Raw genomic sequence first — 19,457 nt, 5'->3', positions numbered from 1 at the left:
ACTTAACACTGTCAATATAATAAGATGTGATGTGTTTCTTTACCTCCTTCTAGGTGTGTATGTGCTGGCTGCAACTAGTAGGCCTGACCTCATTGATCCAGCACTGCTTCGACCTGGCCGTTTGGACAAGTGCCTTCACTGCCCACTGCCAAATACGGTATGGACCCTACACTTGATTTGACCTCTTTCACTTAACTCTAGTATTCTGGAAAAAATTACACTGCACAGATTCATGCGTATTGCTTTTTTTTTCTTTTTTATGTTTGACTAGCCCTCACATTGAAAAATGCTTTCCTTGATGATAAAAAAAGAGAAACGTCTCTGTATTCATCCAACAGAAATGGTTGTAAGCTAAGTATTCTCAAGTCATTGTTGAAAAACACTTATTAGTATATTGGGGGTAAAATCGCAGTTATTGTCTTCCAAGCTCAAATGAGCAAGCAGTACACATGCAGTGCTCTTGGAGAGGTTGACCTCTTGTGACCCCAAAATAGCACCATAAAAGGTGTAACAATACTCTAATTAATAAAAAAAAAACACTTATAAGCAGGTAGTAATGGTTCTAGATAATAGTTGTATAGGATATATAAGGTTAATGAGACCTAAGTGTGTGCGAAGAAAAAGGTTAGTCGCCCTATGGAATAGTTCATTAAAACCTAATTAAAGGGCTACTTACAGCCTTAAAACACTGTTTCTCTGTTCACTTTCAACCTGAACCAAATTGTTCCCAAGCCTACTTGTGTAGAGGGCACTTCAAGTTCTATCTTGAGCCTTGTTTTCCTAAGTGATTTCTTCTTGAAAGGGACGTATAACGTCGAAGTTCTTGAAGAATATCTGACCATGATATGGTTCTCTGTACCCCAACTGTTCCAGAAAGAATCGTTCAACGTAGTTCTAAAAAGCCCATGTATACATTTAACAAAGCAGATGACAATGCTGTTATGACCTACCTTGCCCATGAGTACCATGACTTCCATGAACTGGTTTCAGACGGCTTGGCCAGCATTGATGAGATTTGGCTGCTGTTCAAACCATGTGCTATGCAATGCTTGAGACAATATGTCCCTCAAACACTAAAGAACACTAACAAGCACAACCCATGGATTACACGCGATGTAATTGACTTAAAATGCAAAATAAGAAGATTAAGAAAATCTAATAAATTATGGTCAGTTCCTGACATTTGCCAAAAAATAAATTCGTTAAACACGTTAAAAGAAGAAACAAAGATAGCAAGACAGCACTTCTGCATTACAACACTTAGCAACTTTATCAAGCATTCACCCCAGAAATTCTGGCGTTATATCAGACTCGAAGAAAACTCTGCAAAACTGTTGTCGCCTAATGAAGAAAAGTAACAAGCAGAAGTGTTTAACGCTTCTTTCCATTCCGTATATACCCCTGACAGTGGCATTACGCATGCCTACAGGCCAGAAAATATAGCGCGCAACGAGGCAATAAGTGCACCAGTCATAACTGAAGCAGGCGTGCTGTCACTTTTATTAAAATTAGATAAAAAGTCCAGCGGCCCAGACAGAATTCCGAACTGCTTCCTGAAACGCTACGCCCAGCCTGTAAGCAAATACTTATGCCTTCTGTACAATAAGTCACTTTCAGAACGATGCTTGCCAGCCGAATGGAAAATTGCAAAAATACAGTAGAACCCCGCTGTTACGTTCCTCACTGCTGCGTTTTCCCGGCTGTTACGTCGTTTTCCGCCGCTCCCGGCATAGCTCCCATAGGATACAATGTATTGGGAACCCCGCTGTTACGTCGTAACTGTCAGACCGTTCCCGTATGTCAGACCGTTCCCGTAAGTGCGCTCGGAGCCGACTAAGTGACTACCGAAGAGAGCGCCCATGGTGCATTTTCTCGCAGTTTTTCCTGGTTTGACCGTAACATTAGCCGCATTAGAGGCGCAAGCAACAGGAACTTTCGATTGATGCAAACAAAAGCATCGCCTTCGAGATTCGCATTGCAAAGATGGCGTCTATGACGTAGTTGCTCGCGAAAGCAAGGCCTTCGTGATTGGCATTTATTATAACAAAAGCATAGCCTTTGAGATTTGGATTGCACAAACATGGCGTCTATGACGTAATTGCCCGCGAAAGCAAGGCCTTCGAGATTGGCATTCACTTCTGCTATCGCATTGGCTAGACTCATCATCATCGTTATTTGTGGGAGGACGGGAGGAGCTCGAGCTGGTTAGAGCTCGTATGGTCGTGCGCGCGGTTCGCGGTCGGACTCGCCGCGCTGGTCGGGATTGCGTGTGCTTAGTTCTTTCATGCCTACAGCTGTTGGTGTTAAAAAAAATCACATACGTTGATTACATTTCTATGGATGAGGCCGTCCCCAGCTCCGCGTTTCTATCCGTCGACTAGATCGCGGCTGAGCGCGCCAATTTTCGTGCTGCTCGTAAGCATAGAAATAAAATTCTGTACCACTAAATATTTTGACGTTTTTCCTGTTTTTCGGCTCTTGCGTTTCCCGTCTCTTACGTTTATTTCTTACGGTCCCTTCAAAAACGTATCAGCGGGGTTCTACTGTAGTGCTAGTCTACAAAGCTGGTGATACTTCTCGTCAGTCAAACTACAGGCCCATTTCTCTCGCATGTACTTGCTGCAAAATTTTGGCGCATATTATATTAAAATCTGTCACTGAGTTCGTTGAGGCAAACGATGTTCTTCATCCCTATCAACATGGTTTCAGAGCTGGTTTGTCTACCGTTACCCAACTTGTTGAAATCCTGCATGACTTCGCTAAAGGAATTACCGACCAAGCACAAGTATATATAATCTTTCTAGACTTTTCAAAGGCCTTCGATCATGTCTGCCATGCTAAACTTCTTCTAAAGATTAAACATTCACTAGGGGATGGGCCAATTTTTCGCTGGATTAAGTGCTATTTAACTCTTTGAGCATCAAATTCTTTTGCGAAATGCAGTCCAAAATTTTGTAATTTTTTATTTCTCAGATAAATTCTTCAGACGATTCTATTTAAGAAAAAAAGTTGTCTAAAGTTTTTTGCGTGACTATAAAGTGACAAAAAAATCATTTTTGTTGTTACATACACATGGTTTATTCGTAGTAACATCAAACAAAATGCTAAAAATACGATTTTTTATAAATAAAAGTTACGCATTGTAATAAACATAGCTTACAGACATACAAAAATAAGCACACCAGAGTACTTTTCCGGTAAAAAAATGTTTGTGCTCCCCAAAACAGGAAACGCAGCCACGTGCAATTTGTGTAATTTAGCACCGTACGGAAACAGATGTAATCGCGCCCCGGGGAGCAATAAACGAGAGGGTTACAAGCGGTCACTCTTTGAGAGATTAGAAACCAGACAGCCATCAGCTTTGCAGGTGCGAGAAGCGATAACCACCCGAAGGACGAAACCGAAACCAGCCGCATCGCATGCGTGCGCTCTGATGTGCAAGTGAAAGCCGCTGTGCTGATTCGGAAAAAAAAGAAAGAAAAGAAAAAAAGGAAAAATACAATGGAGAGACATTGGTGCATGAAAAAGATTCCACGTGTTTCAAAGTGTGGCAGCACGTTCCAAGCAGAAGAAATGGTCGAAAAAGGCGCGCGTTTTAAACTAGCCACACCGCAGGCACGCCGCTTTGCAAAGCAAAAAAAACAACAACGGAGAGACATCGACACATGATAAAAATTCTACGTATTCCCGATGCGTGGCAGCACATGTCAAGCAAGAGAAATGATTGAAAAAGGCGCGCGTTTCAAACCAGCCGCACAATGAACGCGCTTGGATGGGCAAGTGATAGCCGGCGCACCGCTTTAGGAAGCAAAAAAAATACAATGGAGAGACATCGGTGCATGAAAAAAATTCCACGTAGGCGGCGGTGAGGCAAGGCCTTGACGTCCCCACGTGGGAGACCTAAAGCCCAGTCGGCAAAAGCCCTGCAGGACCATCAATAAAGTTGTTACCAACCAAAAATTCCTGAAGTGTGATAGTACATGCCAAGCAAGAGAAATGATAGAAAAAGGCGCGCATTTTAAACATACAGGCTATGCCGTACATGTACGATGGAAACCCTTTGGTGCCTGTTAGGTGATGCCGTGCATTTACAGCGAAAGCCAGTTTGTTCAGCTAGGAGCCAGCGCTTCTGAAATTATGCCAGTCCATTCCGGAGTACCTCAGGGTTCTGTTTTGGCCCCTATTCTGTTTCTCTTGTTTATAAATGATATAACTTGTCAGCTTCAAACAAAGATTAGGTTATTTTGAAAATGAATGCGTCCTGTACAGAGGAGTACTAAGCCAGCAACATCAAATTAGTCTTAACAATGATTTTGCTTTATTAGCAGAATGGTGTGAGAGCTGGCAAATGGCCATCAATTTCGATAAAACAGTTGCAATGACAGTAACTAAAAAGAAATCCAAACTTACTTTTCTGTACGACTATGATAGCATCATCCTTAACACTGTCACTCAGTACAAGTACTTGGGCATCGTCATATCGTCAGATTTAGGGTGGTTGGCACGTGTAGAACACATCGCAAGCAAAGCCATGCGAAAGCTAATGTTTTTAAAGCGGCCATTGCGAAACTCTAGAAGGGAAGCCAAACTTTTGGCCTATGGGATGATTATATGCCCCATCTTAGAATATGCGAGCGTGGTATGGTTCCCGCCTAACCGAAATCACATGGCTGCTATTGAGGCTGTCCAGCGCAAAGCCGCGCGTTTTTATCTATGACAGATATAGGCGCATCGACTCGCCTACGCAGATGCTGTCAGAGATTGGCCTTCACACGCTAGCCAGTCGTGCAATGCTGTCCCGACTCAAATTTTTGTACCTCATCCTGCATAACAAAATTAAAGTGGATTCAAACACCTATGTTTCCTTAAACACTTCCAGAGAAACCTGTCGTAAGCATCACCTTACACTCCAAGAATACTTTTGCGCCAACAGTACGTTTAGTTCTTCGTTCTTTCCGCGGGCTGTTCGGGAGTGGAACGCTTTAGCTGAGACGGTGGTCGTGCAGCCGTATGTTAACAAATTTGTCGAACTTGCTGGTCAAACCGTGCTGCCAGCAACGTGTTAGCAACGATATTGTCACGTGGTCGTGACGTCGACGAAGACAGCAGTCGGCGTTTGCAGGATGAAACTGTTTATTTGGCCGAACTTGTGGCCGGAAAATGAGAACTAGAGCTACAGCAATACACGCTGTACAATGATAGCGGCGAACAGGGCGTCGTCCGTCGATCAACTGACAAGCGGTCAATCGCGTCGGCTTTTATACAGGCGGTATCGAACTTTCCAGCAATATCGCTGGTGGCGGCGTTATCTCTAGACAAAGCTGGAACATTCGCGTGCGGGGCGCAATCTTAACAGAACGATCTACTATAGACGTGAAGCTTCTCGAACAATGCTTCGCGGACAGCGTCGAGCGTTGATAACCGTCCCTGCCGGTCAAACCCGAATACATCAAAACAAGACAAGAAGTGGGCGTGACATTGCAGGATGAAACTGTTTATTTGGCCGAACTTGTGGCCGGAAAATGAGAACTAGAGCTACAGCAATACACGCTGTACAATGATAGCGGCGAACAGGGCGTCGTCCGTCGATCAACTGACAAGCGGTCAATCGCGTCGGCTTTTATACAGGCGGTATCGAACTTTCCAGCAATATCGCTGGTGGCGGCGTTATCTCTAGACAAAGCTGGAACATTCGCGTGCGGGGCGCAATCTTAACAGAACGATCTACTATAGACGTGAAGCTTCTCGAACAATGCTTCGCGGACAGCGTCGAGCGTTGATAACCGTCCCTGCCGGTCAAACCCGAATACATCAAAACAAGACAAGAAGTGGGCGTGACAATATCACTATTGTGTTTACCATTGTCCCTCTGACCTGTATATCTGAAATTTGTGATGTAACATGGTAGAAGTTTATCAATTTTATATTTCATGTGCTTGCCTTTTGCAGTGTTTTTTTTTTTGTTATTATCTTTCACAGTGTTCATATGTAACAGAGACAAACCGATCTTAAGTTATCTCACTTGCACTACATAATACCATAGCTTAATTATGATTTCTTATCATTATTTTTGTAACCCTATCTAACAATTTTTGCATACTTGTGTGCATCCTATTGTATTCTTGTGTCGACTCTATCTAACTACAGTCGATCTCGGTTATATCGAACTCGGATGTATCGAATTATTGGCTATATCGAACAGTTGAGAAATCCCCTTGAATTTCCCATGCAAAAGTATGGGGCTGGTGTGCACGTATATCGAACTCCCGCACAGCGAAACATCCGCTATATCGAACGCTGCCCCGCGCCGAAGCCCAGAAAGTGCAATTTTTCCTAACAACTATTGATCATTTTTCGGCCGCGTTCTTATAAGTTCCAATCCCTCGTCGCGCGCAGGTGACGAAATTGCGTTGCTCTAGTTCGTTGCGCAGCGCTTGTCAGTTCACCGGTATATTTGACGCGCGGTACGCAGGTTTTAACGCATGGGCTAGTGTTTTTCAAAGAGGCTGATTGCCGAGGGCACCAAAATGAGAATTCGAAGTGACTTCGCAGTCTTGTTGTAATGTTGGCATTCCCTTGTCTCTTCGCGCACGATAGCATGCGGGCCCGCAAAGCATGGCCTTCGAGATCCGCCACCTCGTGACGTATTTTTAGTGTTTTCGGTTTTAAAATGCCGATCTTAGAGGCTACGCTTTTTTTCGCATTTTTCGCCAAAGTAGCGGCTGCCTTCTGCAAAGCCACAAGTGCCATCGGTATCACCAACATGTCAACGGTGGAGAAATGTTCCTTCGTGCAGCGTGTACTTCGCGCTTTGTTCTTGATAAATCGTTATTCGAGAGTCGAATTAAACACTGTCCCGCTCGTAGCGATAAAAATGATGACCGGTGCTTGAAACGACGTCAAGTAAAGCACCGTCGTGCACTGTTTCCTTACGGGCCTTGGTGCCAGGTGACGATTTCGGGCGCGTCATGACCGCCGACTACGGCGTACGGTGCGTCAGTGAATTTTGCGACTTAGCGTTTCCGGGCGCCGTATCGGACAGGAGCACAGCGAGTGACTTCATCGGTGCAGATAACGACGTAGCTGTTTCTGACTGCATCGATGCCGAGATCATAGCTGACGTTGCCGGTGCTGCGGAAATGGACCCGTGCGGTTTGAAGATGCCAGCCGCCACTGCCACCGCTAAACCCTTCACAGCGCTTAGAAAGCTCGCATCAGCGTTCAGCGTCGATCACCGCTGTTGTGGCGGAAGGTGCTGAATTTACTCATTTGGAAAGCTTATATAATATTGACGATGACTTGATGAATTCACGGCGCGCAAGAAGCAAGACAAGTTGACGGACTTCATTCATGCGAAATAAAGTGCGCTAACTTGCAAAAGAAGTTCTCGCCTTGTTCTTTAGCATATGTGAGCAATCGTCATGTTCGCGCTTTTTACGATTTCAGAAAACTGTGTCGAGGCCTGCAGCACTTTAATTAAAGCCTTAAATAAGCATATCTCGTATTTCGAATTATCGATATATCGTACTATTTCGCGATCCCCTTCGAGTTCGATATATCCGGGATCGACTGTATTGTATACTCTGTAGACTCTTTAAACCCACTCCTGTAAAAATCCCTAAAGGGATTGACTATATTAAAAAAAAAAAACACGGAAAAGAAACTTACCATGTGTACTTCATGTAATTATTGGGATTAATTAAGGGTCTCATTGGACCGTAGAGTAGCTATAGCTTCACTGAAAATGGAGCTAGGAAGTTGGGTTTGTGGTGTAGGTACATTTACAACAGTACACTACAGTAGTGCACTGTAACCTTTATCTCAATTGAGGAGAAGGGAAAGGATGACGTCATTTGCCATGCCCGTGTGTAGCATGCGCTGACCTCGTGGTGGCGCTCGCTGGCACCGGCTGCACCTGCATACGCTTTGTTGCGCTTACGTCAGGCACGTGGCGTTCATTTCTCACTGTGCTCTCGGGACGCATCGCACCCTCCTTTCCTTCCTCCGCTACTCTCCTCTCGTTCAGCGCTCGCTTACGCCGGCGTGTTCGGACACGTCAACAGTCGCCTTGCCGGATCCCCTAGGAGTGAGCCGTGTGTGCTTGTGCTTGCTTCTGGTTGCTCCGTCTGAGCACAATGGAGGTGGAAGACGGTAAACAGCCAAGCCCTAGCACACTGTGTACGTTCGCGCTGTCCAGAGGTTAACATAAAGGGTCCTCAGAGTTTACCGAAACTGTGCATTCCACACAGAGTTGATATCACAGGAAGTTAACCCACGTAGCAGCTAAGAGCAGCTAAGGGATGTAATTTTTTCTACTTGATGTCCATCCTCAAATCCTGATAACTCTTAGGTAGCACTTAATATAAATATGTCATCCACCACATGGTCAATAATGTGTTTGATGTATTTTATTCATCGAATGATTGGAGCAATTGCATATGGGATGGTGGCCTGTTTTTGACTATCAGCTTTGCAGGTCTGTCCTGCAATGCATGCAATCTGCCTTTTTCACGATGCAACGGCACTGGCCCCCTTCCGCTAGCAGAAAGGTCGCAAATCACCCCTTTATCTCAGCTCAGAGGCTTTCTTATGGCAATACTGGTTATGGTTATGGTTACTGGTTATGGTTACTGGTTATGGCAATACCAAAACCCTACCAAAACGGCAGAGGGCAGCACAGGAAAATGAAAAGGGCAGATTCCCCAGAATGCTGAGAAGATGTGGAGTGACTTGTTGCCGCTAGCTGACAAAGTGCTATAACTTGTCATCTGAAAGTCCATTCATAATTATACTGCAAGTGGTGTGTCACCGTTGTCATGCTGTGGGAACCACGTGAACTCGTCATTCGTGGTTGCCATCTTATGATGACAATGGCAGTGATGCTGGCCAGGCTTGGCATTTACAGGTTGTTGCAAGCACAGTGGTGGTTTCGGTACTGCGTGCCACCTGAGAAAAATTCTGACGAAATTTCTTTTAAAAAAGTTTGTTGGAATAAGATGAGTTATGTAATAGAATTGAATGTAAGCTTTTCTTTTTGTATTAAAATCTTCTTTGAACAGGTTGTAAATAGGGGATTTTGACGGTGTACAATATGGACCTTCCATATACACTGTACGACTATGCCTGATGTTGAGTTATTGCTGTGGTCGCCATTGGGGTAACGGCATGTGTAAGACGACCAGCCAAGATAGATGAAGGTTAATTACAATTGTATCGAAATAAAGAAAGTTTGGTTCCATAGAAATGTGTAGGCATCAGCCAGGACCTTCATTTGGGATCGTATTAATTGAAAAATCAAGTTAACTGGAGTCAGGTTATTGGAAGTTCACTGAGATACTATTATTTAGTTAGTTGTCATCCCATAGGAATGTGTGGGCGCTGGCTGCCATGTTCAGTCGAAATCGAGTTAATTGAAAAAGTGAAATGAACTGACGTCAGATAAAGGGAAGTTGGCTGCATTACCATTTAGTTGTCACAAGATATAATGTGGCAATTTTAATAGCCCAGGATGGCAACCACAGTTGGCGTTACCCCGACATGATGCTCCTATAGGGTCTTTCTCCAAAACAGTTTGAAGTACTCGCGTGGCTCTGTGCTAGAAAAATGAACTTCCCAGCAGAATCCCTCAATTCAATTGCGGCTCAAACCTTGAGTTTTATTGTGCGCTTCCATCGGGATTCTTTCCCTCATCGACAACGCCGCCGACGCCGGCACATGGTTTTCTGTGACACGCGCTCCTTAACGATACCCCGTTAAGACTTCCAAAGTCTATTCTCGCTCTCCCTGGCATAGACTGTGAATCACATGTGGCGCACAACCGCATACCACGGGCCGTGGTATGCGGGTAAGTGCGACACGTTACTGGTGGAAAGGGTTTCATGACATATGCGACAGGAAATTCTCGTTATTCATGTCATGACCTATGAATCGTGGTCGTCATACACTCGTGCTCTCCTATGACAATTTTGGTGTATACCATGCTAAGGTGAGGGCCACGAGAGCACCCAGACCTAGGCGGCTACATGGATAGATTGAAACGGTCAAAGTGACTTTGGTTCGCTAAGAAATGATGCGCATTAGAAACTGTATAACAGGACAGGCTGCTGAGCTTAACAAAGGGTACCTGCAGGCTCGAACAAGTTGCAGTGAACAGATGACAACCCTGTGGCATTGCCATCTGTCGGTATTGTTACTCGTAGATAAGTGATCTATACATGCGCGTACCTAATAACTTATATAGTGTAGAGATGCATGGAACCAACCAAGGATACATTTCTGGGCTCTGAAAATTTTTCAGGACGCTGTGCTGCAGATGAAATATTCTCTCGCCGCCACAGAGGCCGAACATATGCAACAACTTACAGCATTCACTACAAAATGTTTGTACACAAGATACGTCATTTTTATACTGTTCATTTTTATGCTGCTCAACCGTTGCTCCTAAGCGAACAGGAAACGATGCGTACAGGGCTTGTTTAATGGCCGAGAGAGGTGCTCTTGTTGAGCTTGGCGGCTTTATAACTTCGATTTGCTGGCAAAGCTGAACGTATGCTGCCGAGTTGTTAAAACAATAGGAAGGAAAGGCGCAACCTTTGCAGTCACTTCGCTTTCTTCGTAGGCGCCAACACTCAAGCATGATAGCGGCACACAGCTCGTCTGCAGACGAGCAGCGAGTCGGCGGAGTCATCAGCATTTGCCACGCTTGCATCCGCGACAAGTGTCCACGACGACGGCTTGCGTCGCGGTGTTGTTGCCATGGGGACGCCCTGGCTGCAACGCCCGATTACCGTGCTGTGATCAGCCCTTAAATCAATGGATGCTGAGCGAGACAAACGAGGCGCATATTATGCGTCTTCTGCTTCGGCGGCATCCAACGCTGTTCCCCGTGCCTCGCTTGCGCCGGTTTCCAGTGCATGGTGGGCGCTACCTCAGGCATCGTGTCGCGTGCAAAAACGCCGATAGCTACACTTTACGGAAGAAATACGGCTGTCAGTACGAGGCATCGGCGTCCAGCGTTAGACACACAAAAGTGCCATAGGGTACACCGGCCAAGGGTCTGCATATTAATTTTGTTATTGTTGTTGTTCCACATGACAAGCCTGAGGTTGTTGGCGATCGCGCAGCAGATACGTGCTTCGCATCTGGAGTCGCCGGCGCACACTATCAATCGTGTGCCTTTTTTTTTTACAGCGAAAGCTGTTATGAGATCATTTCACCGGCCGTTTTTGGCGCCGTAGTTGTCCGCCGCCGCCGCCGCCGCCGCCGGTGTCCGTAACCACTATCGCTCGAAATAAGAAAAAAAAAACGAAATAAGAAAAGAAATTCCAGGATGGAACGAGGTTCGAACCTGGGCCCTCTGCGTGGGAGCCCAGTATTCAACCTCTGAGCCATGCCGGTGCTTGAAACTGCCTCGCAAAAAGACCCTATACAGTCTTCATGTCGGAAAGGAACCACATTAACATATGTAATGTATAGTGGTAGAAGAGTAAAATAACAACAAAGTGTCACACAATGCGAATTCTGTAACCAGGCGTCACACAATGCGAATTGCGCAACGAGTGAGTTGTTGAATGCTCCCAACTCATTACAAAGGGGTCTGCCATAATTCATCGTCATTAGCCACAGCATCAACAAAGTGCACATAATGCCTTACAGGTGTTTAGCAGATACCACGGTTCTGCGCAGAATGACGAAAAATTGCGTAGTGGCTGCTTCCTTCGTTCACAAAAATTATGATTTATAGCGTAGTGGGTTCCGCGCAAGTGCACTTCTATTGGTTGCCAAGGAAGCCCATAAGGCTCCCATGATCCATTTCCTCAGGGTCTCCATAAAGTTAATTCCCTTTCTCTATCTCTTTCTCACGTTAGCGTATGTTATGTGGCGTAGTGGGTACGTTGCCAGTGTAGTTGTATTAGTAGCCACAAGAGAGTTCATAACGGGCTCTAGAAATGCCGCTCTTCGAGCTTTCGCTGTGACTGTGCTGCGCTTTCCGCGCAGGCCTGGCGTTTTTTTACCATGGCTTCTCCGCATAACAACGTAGACAGCTGTGAAGTACCCTCTACAGGGGCACATCTCAGTGCCAGTGTTGATGCGCTCACTAATACGGCGCTTTCTCTTGATATTGCATCCGTCACACATGTCGAGGCGGAGGTCCTTCAGACATGCCCTACTCGTAAGAAAAAAAAAAAAATTCACGAAGCTGCCGTCGGTTACCGTGGTTCGTCTAAGCTGACGGGTTAGTTGGACTCACTGGAGCAGCGTCTTGAGTTTTCCCTGCCGGGCTCATATTTTGTTTCCTTTACGCTTTTGTAGAAGATAAGATGCTTTGCATATGAGAGTTGCGGTTGCCTCTCGATCGTTTTCGGTGTCTTTTCGGCCTTTCGCTTCCAGGGCGGTCGGTGTCATCTACCGAGGCTGAATGAAATACTCTTTTGTGTGTGCTCACACAAATGTATTTACTTGCAGTCCAGATGAAAGAGGAGTAAATTCAACCTTCTCCCCACTCCCTCTTGACTCCGGAGCAGAGCTCCCTCAGCTGCGTAGCCGCTGTCAGTTCCTGAAGGGAGTGGAAGGTTGTCCGTTGCTGCATGGCCTCGTCGTGGTTGCTGCCACTTCTCAAGGATCGAGACGACTCCTTTCTTAGCCAAACAACTCGACTTTTATATGCAGAATGTATACAGGTTTACAAGGCAGTTATGTACATGGGAACTTGCTCAACATCATTCGGCAGAGCCGACCAGTGCACGGCACCACTCCTGCGACAAGAACCCCCCCGCGAGGAGCCGGGAGCCAGGTTTTAACACCATGATTGCTCCTCCCAGTTCTCCCCACGGCAAATCAAAACACCTCAGCCCGCTTATTGGACTGACTGTAAATTGGTCTGCCGGAGGCCTCCACCCTCTCTCTCTCTGAAGCCTTTTAAGCCACCTGCCTGAGAGAGAGGCGTGGAAAACAGCCGGCAAACGACATTCTTAGAAGTGCACTAAAAAAACACACACGATGGTGGCGTCGTTCAGCTACCCTGATCGTGTTACATACACTGTGCGGCCGGTTAGCTAGCGGGACCATGCCATCCCTCCTTGGCGGCATACCGTCTCCGTTGACAGCCGGTTCGCGGACACTATGCGAGATTTATTGGTGTCACCATCTTGGCTCCCTTCGCGCCGTCTCCCGGAGTCCCGCGGGCCGGATGCCGCTGCGTTGGGCGTTAAACCGATGGTAAACAGGGCGCGGGTTTTTCTTCGAACAGTTACGGGTAGTGAGCAGTGTTCGTCTGCCACCGCGCCTCCTACATTCGAATCGAGCGTCGCTGCGCTTCGACCCTCGTCTTCGGGGCTGGCTTCTTGGAAGCCGCGCTTTTGGGAGAAAGACACCACCATCCCCCCTTCTCGCCACGCCAGACCTTACAAGAGGCATTGAGGCAGGCATCAGTTATGCGAGACATGGATCACGTATATATTTTAAAAGTTCAATCGCGCGCGCGCGCGCGCCTGTTTTTTTTTTTTTTTTGTGTGTGTGTGTGGCGCGAGCGAGCGAGCGCGTTTCTTTCGCGTTGTACGTAAAAAACGCTTAACCGGCAGTCTCCGCCAGGTGGGACGTCGTCAACCATCACTTTCAGGCAAGAGTGGTCGGAAGGGGTCATGGCAGCTGGGTCGTATAATTTCGCAATCTTCCCTTCATCGTTACTTTCACGTCGCTTCATTCCTGAATGTGTTGGCGGGGCGGGAATAAAAGTGTGACGACTCCGAAGTTTTTGCTTCTGACGTTACGTCACGCGAAACTGTCGCGTGCGTCTTCAGATTTGTGCCTGATGACCGTAAATTGGTAAATTTAGTCCTGAAGAATGCCTAGTTCGCAATCTTATCGCTTCTTATTTCCGATCTCTCTCTCTCTTTCTCTCTCTGTCCATCCTTCGATTTCTTGTCTGCATAGGCATGCGCCGGCTTCTCCATTAGCGGGGCGAAGTTTCACCACCCCCCCCTCCCTCCGTACGAAACGAACTTCGCAATGCATGCTAAAATGAAGAAAATGAAGCTGCTCACAACGACCTGCCTTCGGTCCCCGGCTTTCCGGGAGCAAGAGCGCGAAGTAAATGGTTTTTGGATTACAACGTTATCTTTCCTTGGCCGCCATTTTTGTTAAAAATCTGCATGGCCATAACACTGCATTTTAAAGAATTATGGGACAGCTAGGTACGGTTGAGTAAAGGTATGGGGCACACTTGCGCCTCCCTTAATGATTAGGGGGGGGGGGGTGCCAGCCCCCCCCCTCCTGAACGCATGACTATGCTTGTTTACATTGTTTGTACCAGCCAAGCTTCCGTATCTCTAATAGGGCGGCAACAGGGGCTAGTTGGTACGTATTCATGCTTGTAGTGCGCTACCGGTGGACACGGACCAAGAAACAAGGAAAAACAACACATCCGTATCTCGTATGCATTCATATCTTTCCTCTTATTCTCGCTTTTGCGAGTCCCTGCGCTTCCGTCGTCGACTGACACCAAAGCCGGACTCCAATGTGAAACAGGCGTACTGCCTCTCCGTCTGTCCCCACGAAAGCATATCTTTTTTTTCTCTCGCGCGAATCGGGAATAAAGGAAGGGATTCATACTTTCGCCTCGACTCATTATTATTTCCGTTTTCTTCGAACCGGCTTGCAAACCACACGAGCGTCTGTCAGGTCGTCACGGGGAGCTGGCGTCGGAGTGAATACGAAAATAGATCCGTCGCGGGAGAAAGGAATAATATAAGCGCTCCTCTCTAATCTCGTTCGGGAGACGACATTTTCGTCCATTCAGTGTTTATTCTGCGGCGTCTCCAAACTGAACCCTAGAAAAAGAAGCAGCGTTGCGGTGCACTCGCCCCCCTCGATTTATCCTATCCTCCCTAAGCTAAAATGATAAAAAAAAAAAAAGATGTGACGGAAGAAATGAGGACACGCCAAGCTGGCGCGAGGGATTGCGTATTGTGTACGAGACACGCTGTGTGCCAAGCGACAGCCTTCTTCTTCCATTCTTCTCTCCTCGGGGAAGTGGCTGCGGTATTTGCGGAAAACTGCCGAAAAAAAATAATAAATTAATATACGGTACACGTAACTCGGGAGAAAAGTGAGAGACCTAAGGTGTGTGCGCCTCTTCGCTCCTCGTGGTAAGAAAAATCCGTCGCGCCCTTCGCGGAGTATTTGTCTCCATTTCTCCGGCTCTCACGTCGAGGAAAAGCAACAACAAAAGAGAGAGAGAGAAAGGAACAACCGAAGGAAGGGAAGCTGTTATACCTTCCTCTTTTTAGGCTTAGAGAGAGAGGATGCCGCAGCACGAAAAAGTGTCATCATCCGCTATGAATGTGTCGCGCTCCTTTGCCGAGCTTTCTTTGGCGACCGCCGACCAAGGTGTGAGTGAGTGTGCCAGTCCGGAGGAGATAGTCGGCGGGCTTTGGAGGAGCGGCTTATAGCGCGGTATGCAAAAATGTTCATCCACGTGCGCGCTTCTGGCAACGAGGAGGCGGCGGCTGCCTATCATGCCCACTTCCTTTCTTTGTGTTTTTTTTTTTTGTTCGTTATACAAAAGGAATAAGGGACATAGCGGAGAAACGTCGGGCGGCGGTACTGGCTGCGTGACTTCGCGGGATTAGGCTTATTCGTGTAATTTTTTTTCCCCGCGTTCGTTTCTTTATTTCTTTTCATTGTCTGTATGTGTCGTCTTTCGCTTTCTTTTGGGGGGGAAGAGGTCAGGCGTACGTTGGGCGGAAGGAAGTGAGCGTTCGGATGCGGATTTCATTCTTGGGCGGCGGACCCCACAAAACGGGCCTGTGCGAGCATATTCACCTTCCTATCCGTGCGCTGCACAGATGATTGGCGCCCCGTGTGTGTTTTGCTGGTTCGGTTGGGGGGGGGGGGGAGGGGGGGGTGTAGCCTTTTAGAACTGTGGTCGTCCGATTGGCTTCTCTTCGGAGTCATTACAGTGTGTGTGTGTATATATATATATACATATAATTTTTCTTCTCTACCAGCACTCTCCGTTCAGTTTCTGACACACTCGACATTTGATCCCCCCCGCCTTTTGTTCGTTTCAATTCGCCCTTTATATCCGCTCGACTCCGCGTTGTCCTTAATCAGTTTGTTCTCTGCCACCGCCGCCGCTTCACTTCTCGTGGCCCGTGTTTTCTGAGATTGTGCGCGCAGCACGAAGTTGAACTCCCTTATTAGAGACCGTCGCGTTTGTCTGTACCTTCATTTCTTTGGTAAGGCTCCGCGCTTAACATTTCCCCGTTCGTTAGCGTTCTGCTGGGGCGAGTATACTTTTTGCCGGTGCGCGTGCCCGTCGAGATTTTGTTTGCCGCAGTTATTACTGGCCTTCTCGGTTCGCCCTCTGCCATTCTAAGTATTCGTTTCTTTCTCTCTTAAGAAGGCGCAAAACTTCTCATACTTACCATTCGTTATGGCGCTAATGAGCCGCCAGGCTTAGTGTCCACGTGGCTTCGAATTCCAATTTGGACCCTATTCTTTTCTTTCCCGTCTGCTAACTTTTACTCTCGTTCTGGCGCACGAAAGCCGGCACCTATATTAGGTTTCGTCTAACGCCGTTCTTTGCTCACTTGGTTTTCTTTGAATGGTCGTTAAGGTAGGTTAGGCGATTATCTGCAGTGTTTGACTGACAATGCCAATCTTAATGGTACTCTCTGGTTCTCGTTAACGTTGCCGATATACGTTAATGTAAACCTGGGTCTGTTGAGAAAACTTTGTGAATATTTTGCCGTACTGCCGCGTGGTGCAAAGTCGCGAGTTTGGTTGCCGGACACAGCGTATGCATTATGGAGAAAGAGTTGGAATGAGAGAACGCTTAACGTACATTGAAGAAACCGAGGTGGTAAAAATTAATTGGTACCTGTGTCTACTACACAGCCTTGTAACCGACCCTGTCAACCGTTGCTTGTTATAAAAGGTGCTGGTAGTCCTTTTGTACCGTCTGTTCGAGCCACCGGCAGATACATATCCTCTTTTGAGCGCCTCAAATGTCGAGCTCGAAACTCTTAGACATAAAGGGACACTAAACGGAAACAATGAATCGGTTTAGATCGATATATTATACTTTGAGTACTATAATGTCGTTAATTTCACCGTCATAGGTGTATTAATAACGGAGAAAATGAACTTCAAAGTTTCATTTTTAAATTACGCGCCAAAAGCTTCACGCGTAACGTCACGGATTTCAAAGTGTATTTATCGTATTTTGGCGCCATTGGCTCAACAAAATTTCCTCAAACTTGGTATGTTAACTCTATGACCCTCTCAGAGGACAGTGTACTTAATTTTTGCCCTTAAAGGGGCCCTGCAACACTTTTTGAGCAGGGTCAAAAAGCACTGCCAATCGGTAGTCGAGGCTCCCGAGAACACGCGAGCCAAATATTATAGCGAAGCGAGCGGCCTGGATTTTACAATAAATTCTCAAAGTCAGCTGAAAATCGCTCCCTCTTCTGTCGACAAATGATGTATTAGTCCGCAATATATGACGTGATTGTCGGCAGTTCCACCATTGGCTGATGTTATAATCATGATAACACCCTCATTATTACCTTCGTTGTTAATTTTGAGTTCAATAAGTAGATAATATGTATGTTTATATTGTGTTATGCCGTTAAAACACCGAACAAACATTAATATTAGCACTTCCGGTCTCACCGACAGCTCGTCTGCTCGTAGTTGCGTGGTTGCGTTTTCTTCACCATGCGCAGTGCCGAAATCGTGAATATTTCTGTGCTTTTGACCATCGCCGGTTGCCGTTGAGAGTGGCAGCCGTTCGAGTGTTGCCTCGTCAGCTGGAAACTGCATCGTCGGCACGTTCTCACGACCGACCGAGGCAGCGGTGCAGCATTTCTCCGATAACAGTGCTGGCGCCGGCTAGCTTAGGATACCTGTGTTCGCTGTATGGCGAGAGTCCCGTTCGCTGTCTGTTCAGTATGTCATCGAGCCGTACCTCGGCGTATCCTTCCCGTATTCTCACGTTCCCGAGAAACCACGACACAGCAACCAAGCAGACCAGCATTTTCACGGTAGCTGCAGACAGCCGGGGGATGGGTCCGCGCCGGCCCGATGCCCCACGATCCTTTCTTCTAGTCTTTAGTTCTTTGTTGTCAGCCCGCACTCGCTGTGCGCCCGCATTCGAAGAGCAAACAGCATCGAAGTACCGCCACTGGGAGAAGGGTGCACGCAGCTTTGCCGTGTTGAATACGATTCAAGCGCGAGCAGTGCGACGAGGCGGTGTATCGGAGTGTGGGTCGACACCCTCTCATCTGTCATTCGTTCCAAACGCGCACGCAGGTTTGCGTCCATGATTGGCAGAGCGATGAAAACACTACGGCAGTTCGAGGTGCACACCCAACATTACCAAACCGACTCGCAGTTTTCAAGCACGCGCGATACAAGGTGCGATGGGCTCCGCTCGACGACGACCATGCAAGCCGACCGGAAGTGGCGCCACCGACCACGTGGTTGCGCCGAGACGCCAGAGAGAAAAAAATGAAGAAAAAAAATGCCGCCGGCGCTGACGTAACTCTTTGGCACCTCCTCGCACCTCCGCCCTCCCTCCCTTCACGCCCCGCGCAGCTTTCCGCGCGCTCGCGGCGTTGAGTGGAGGGAGAAAGCTGCGGAACGTGATCTCTATAATTTGGTAACACCACTTAGACTTGACGGATTCGAAAAATTTTTGCGGCATATGACTCGTGAAGAGTCATACGTCAATAATGAGACTATTCCAATATAACTAAGAAAGGTGTTGCAGGGCCCCTTTAAGGAACTATTAAGGCCCTAGTAGGCGCCGTCAAAATATGTGACGTCACGGCGAATGGTGCTTAAGCTTCAAGGTGGCGTCGCCACCCACATTTTCTTTTTGGGCGATTTCTCGCTTACTAAGCGTCTTTTCGCAGCAAGCGTGGTGTTTTTGGTATCGCGGAAAAGTATACTAATACGAGAAAAATCGTTTTGCTCTTTAGTGTCCCTTTAACGGTCTGATTATGCTGGTCGTATGAAACTTTGCCACGTGTACTCTAATGTTGAATTTTTATTGCGATAGCAATTATATATATATATATATATATATATATATATAGATATATATATATATATATATATATATATATATATATATATATATATATATATATATATATATATATATATATATAAAAGCCCCAAAGAAAAATAATTCAGAAAAATGCTTCCGAAGCGCGGAATCGAACAGGGACTTCTCGCTCCGCAGCGCGTGGCGCTAGCCACTACGCCACGAAACGCAGATCGTCCAGGTAGCTAACGGCGAGCATTATATACACACCCTTTACCGCTGGCAGGACTCAGAGACGGCAGGCGCTTATAAGCGTTTCTTCATTACCAGCGAGATGGCGCGAGGAGCGCGCTTGGCGCTGGGCTTTAAAGGTCGCCGCCCCGCTCCTGCGAACGCCGTTGCT

The 19,457-nt window shown here is 46.8% G+C and overlaps 1 protein-coding gene across 1 annotated transcript in view; it reads left to right on the top strand.

Moving 5' to 3' along the window:
* LOC119387776 (peroxisome biogenesis factor 1-like) overlaps window positions 1-19,457 on the top strand; it is a 70,498-nt gene that overhangs the window by 42,118 nt on the left and 8,923 nt on the right. Inside the window, 1 exon segment of the mRNA XM_037655287.2 lies at window positions 54-157. Within this exon segment, the coding sequence (XP_037511215.1) occupies window positions 54-157 (104 nt within the window).

Source organism: Rhipicephalus sanguineus, chromosome 3 (assembly GCF_013339695.2).
Source record: "Rhipicephalus sanguineus isolate Rsan-2018 chromosome 3, BIME_Rsan_1.4, whole genome shotgun sequence".
NCBI lineage: Eukaryota > Metazoa > Arthropoda > Arachnida > Ixodida > Ixodidae > Rhipicephalus > Rhipicephalus sanguineus.
This window is presented reverse-complemented; position numbering and strand designations above follow the sequence as displayed.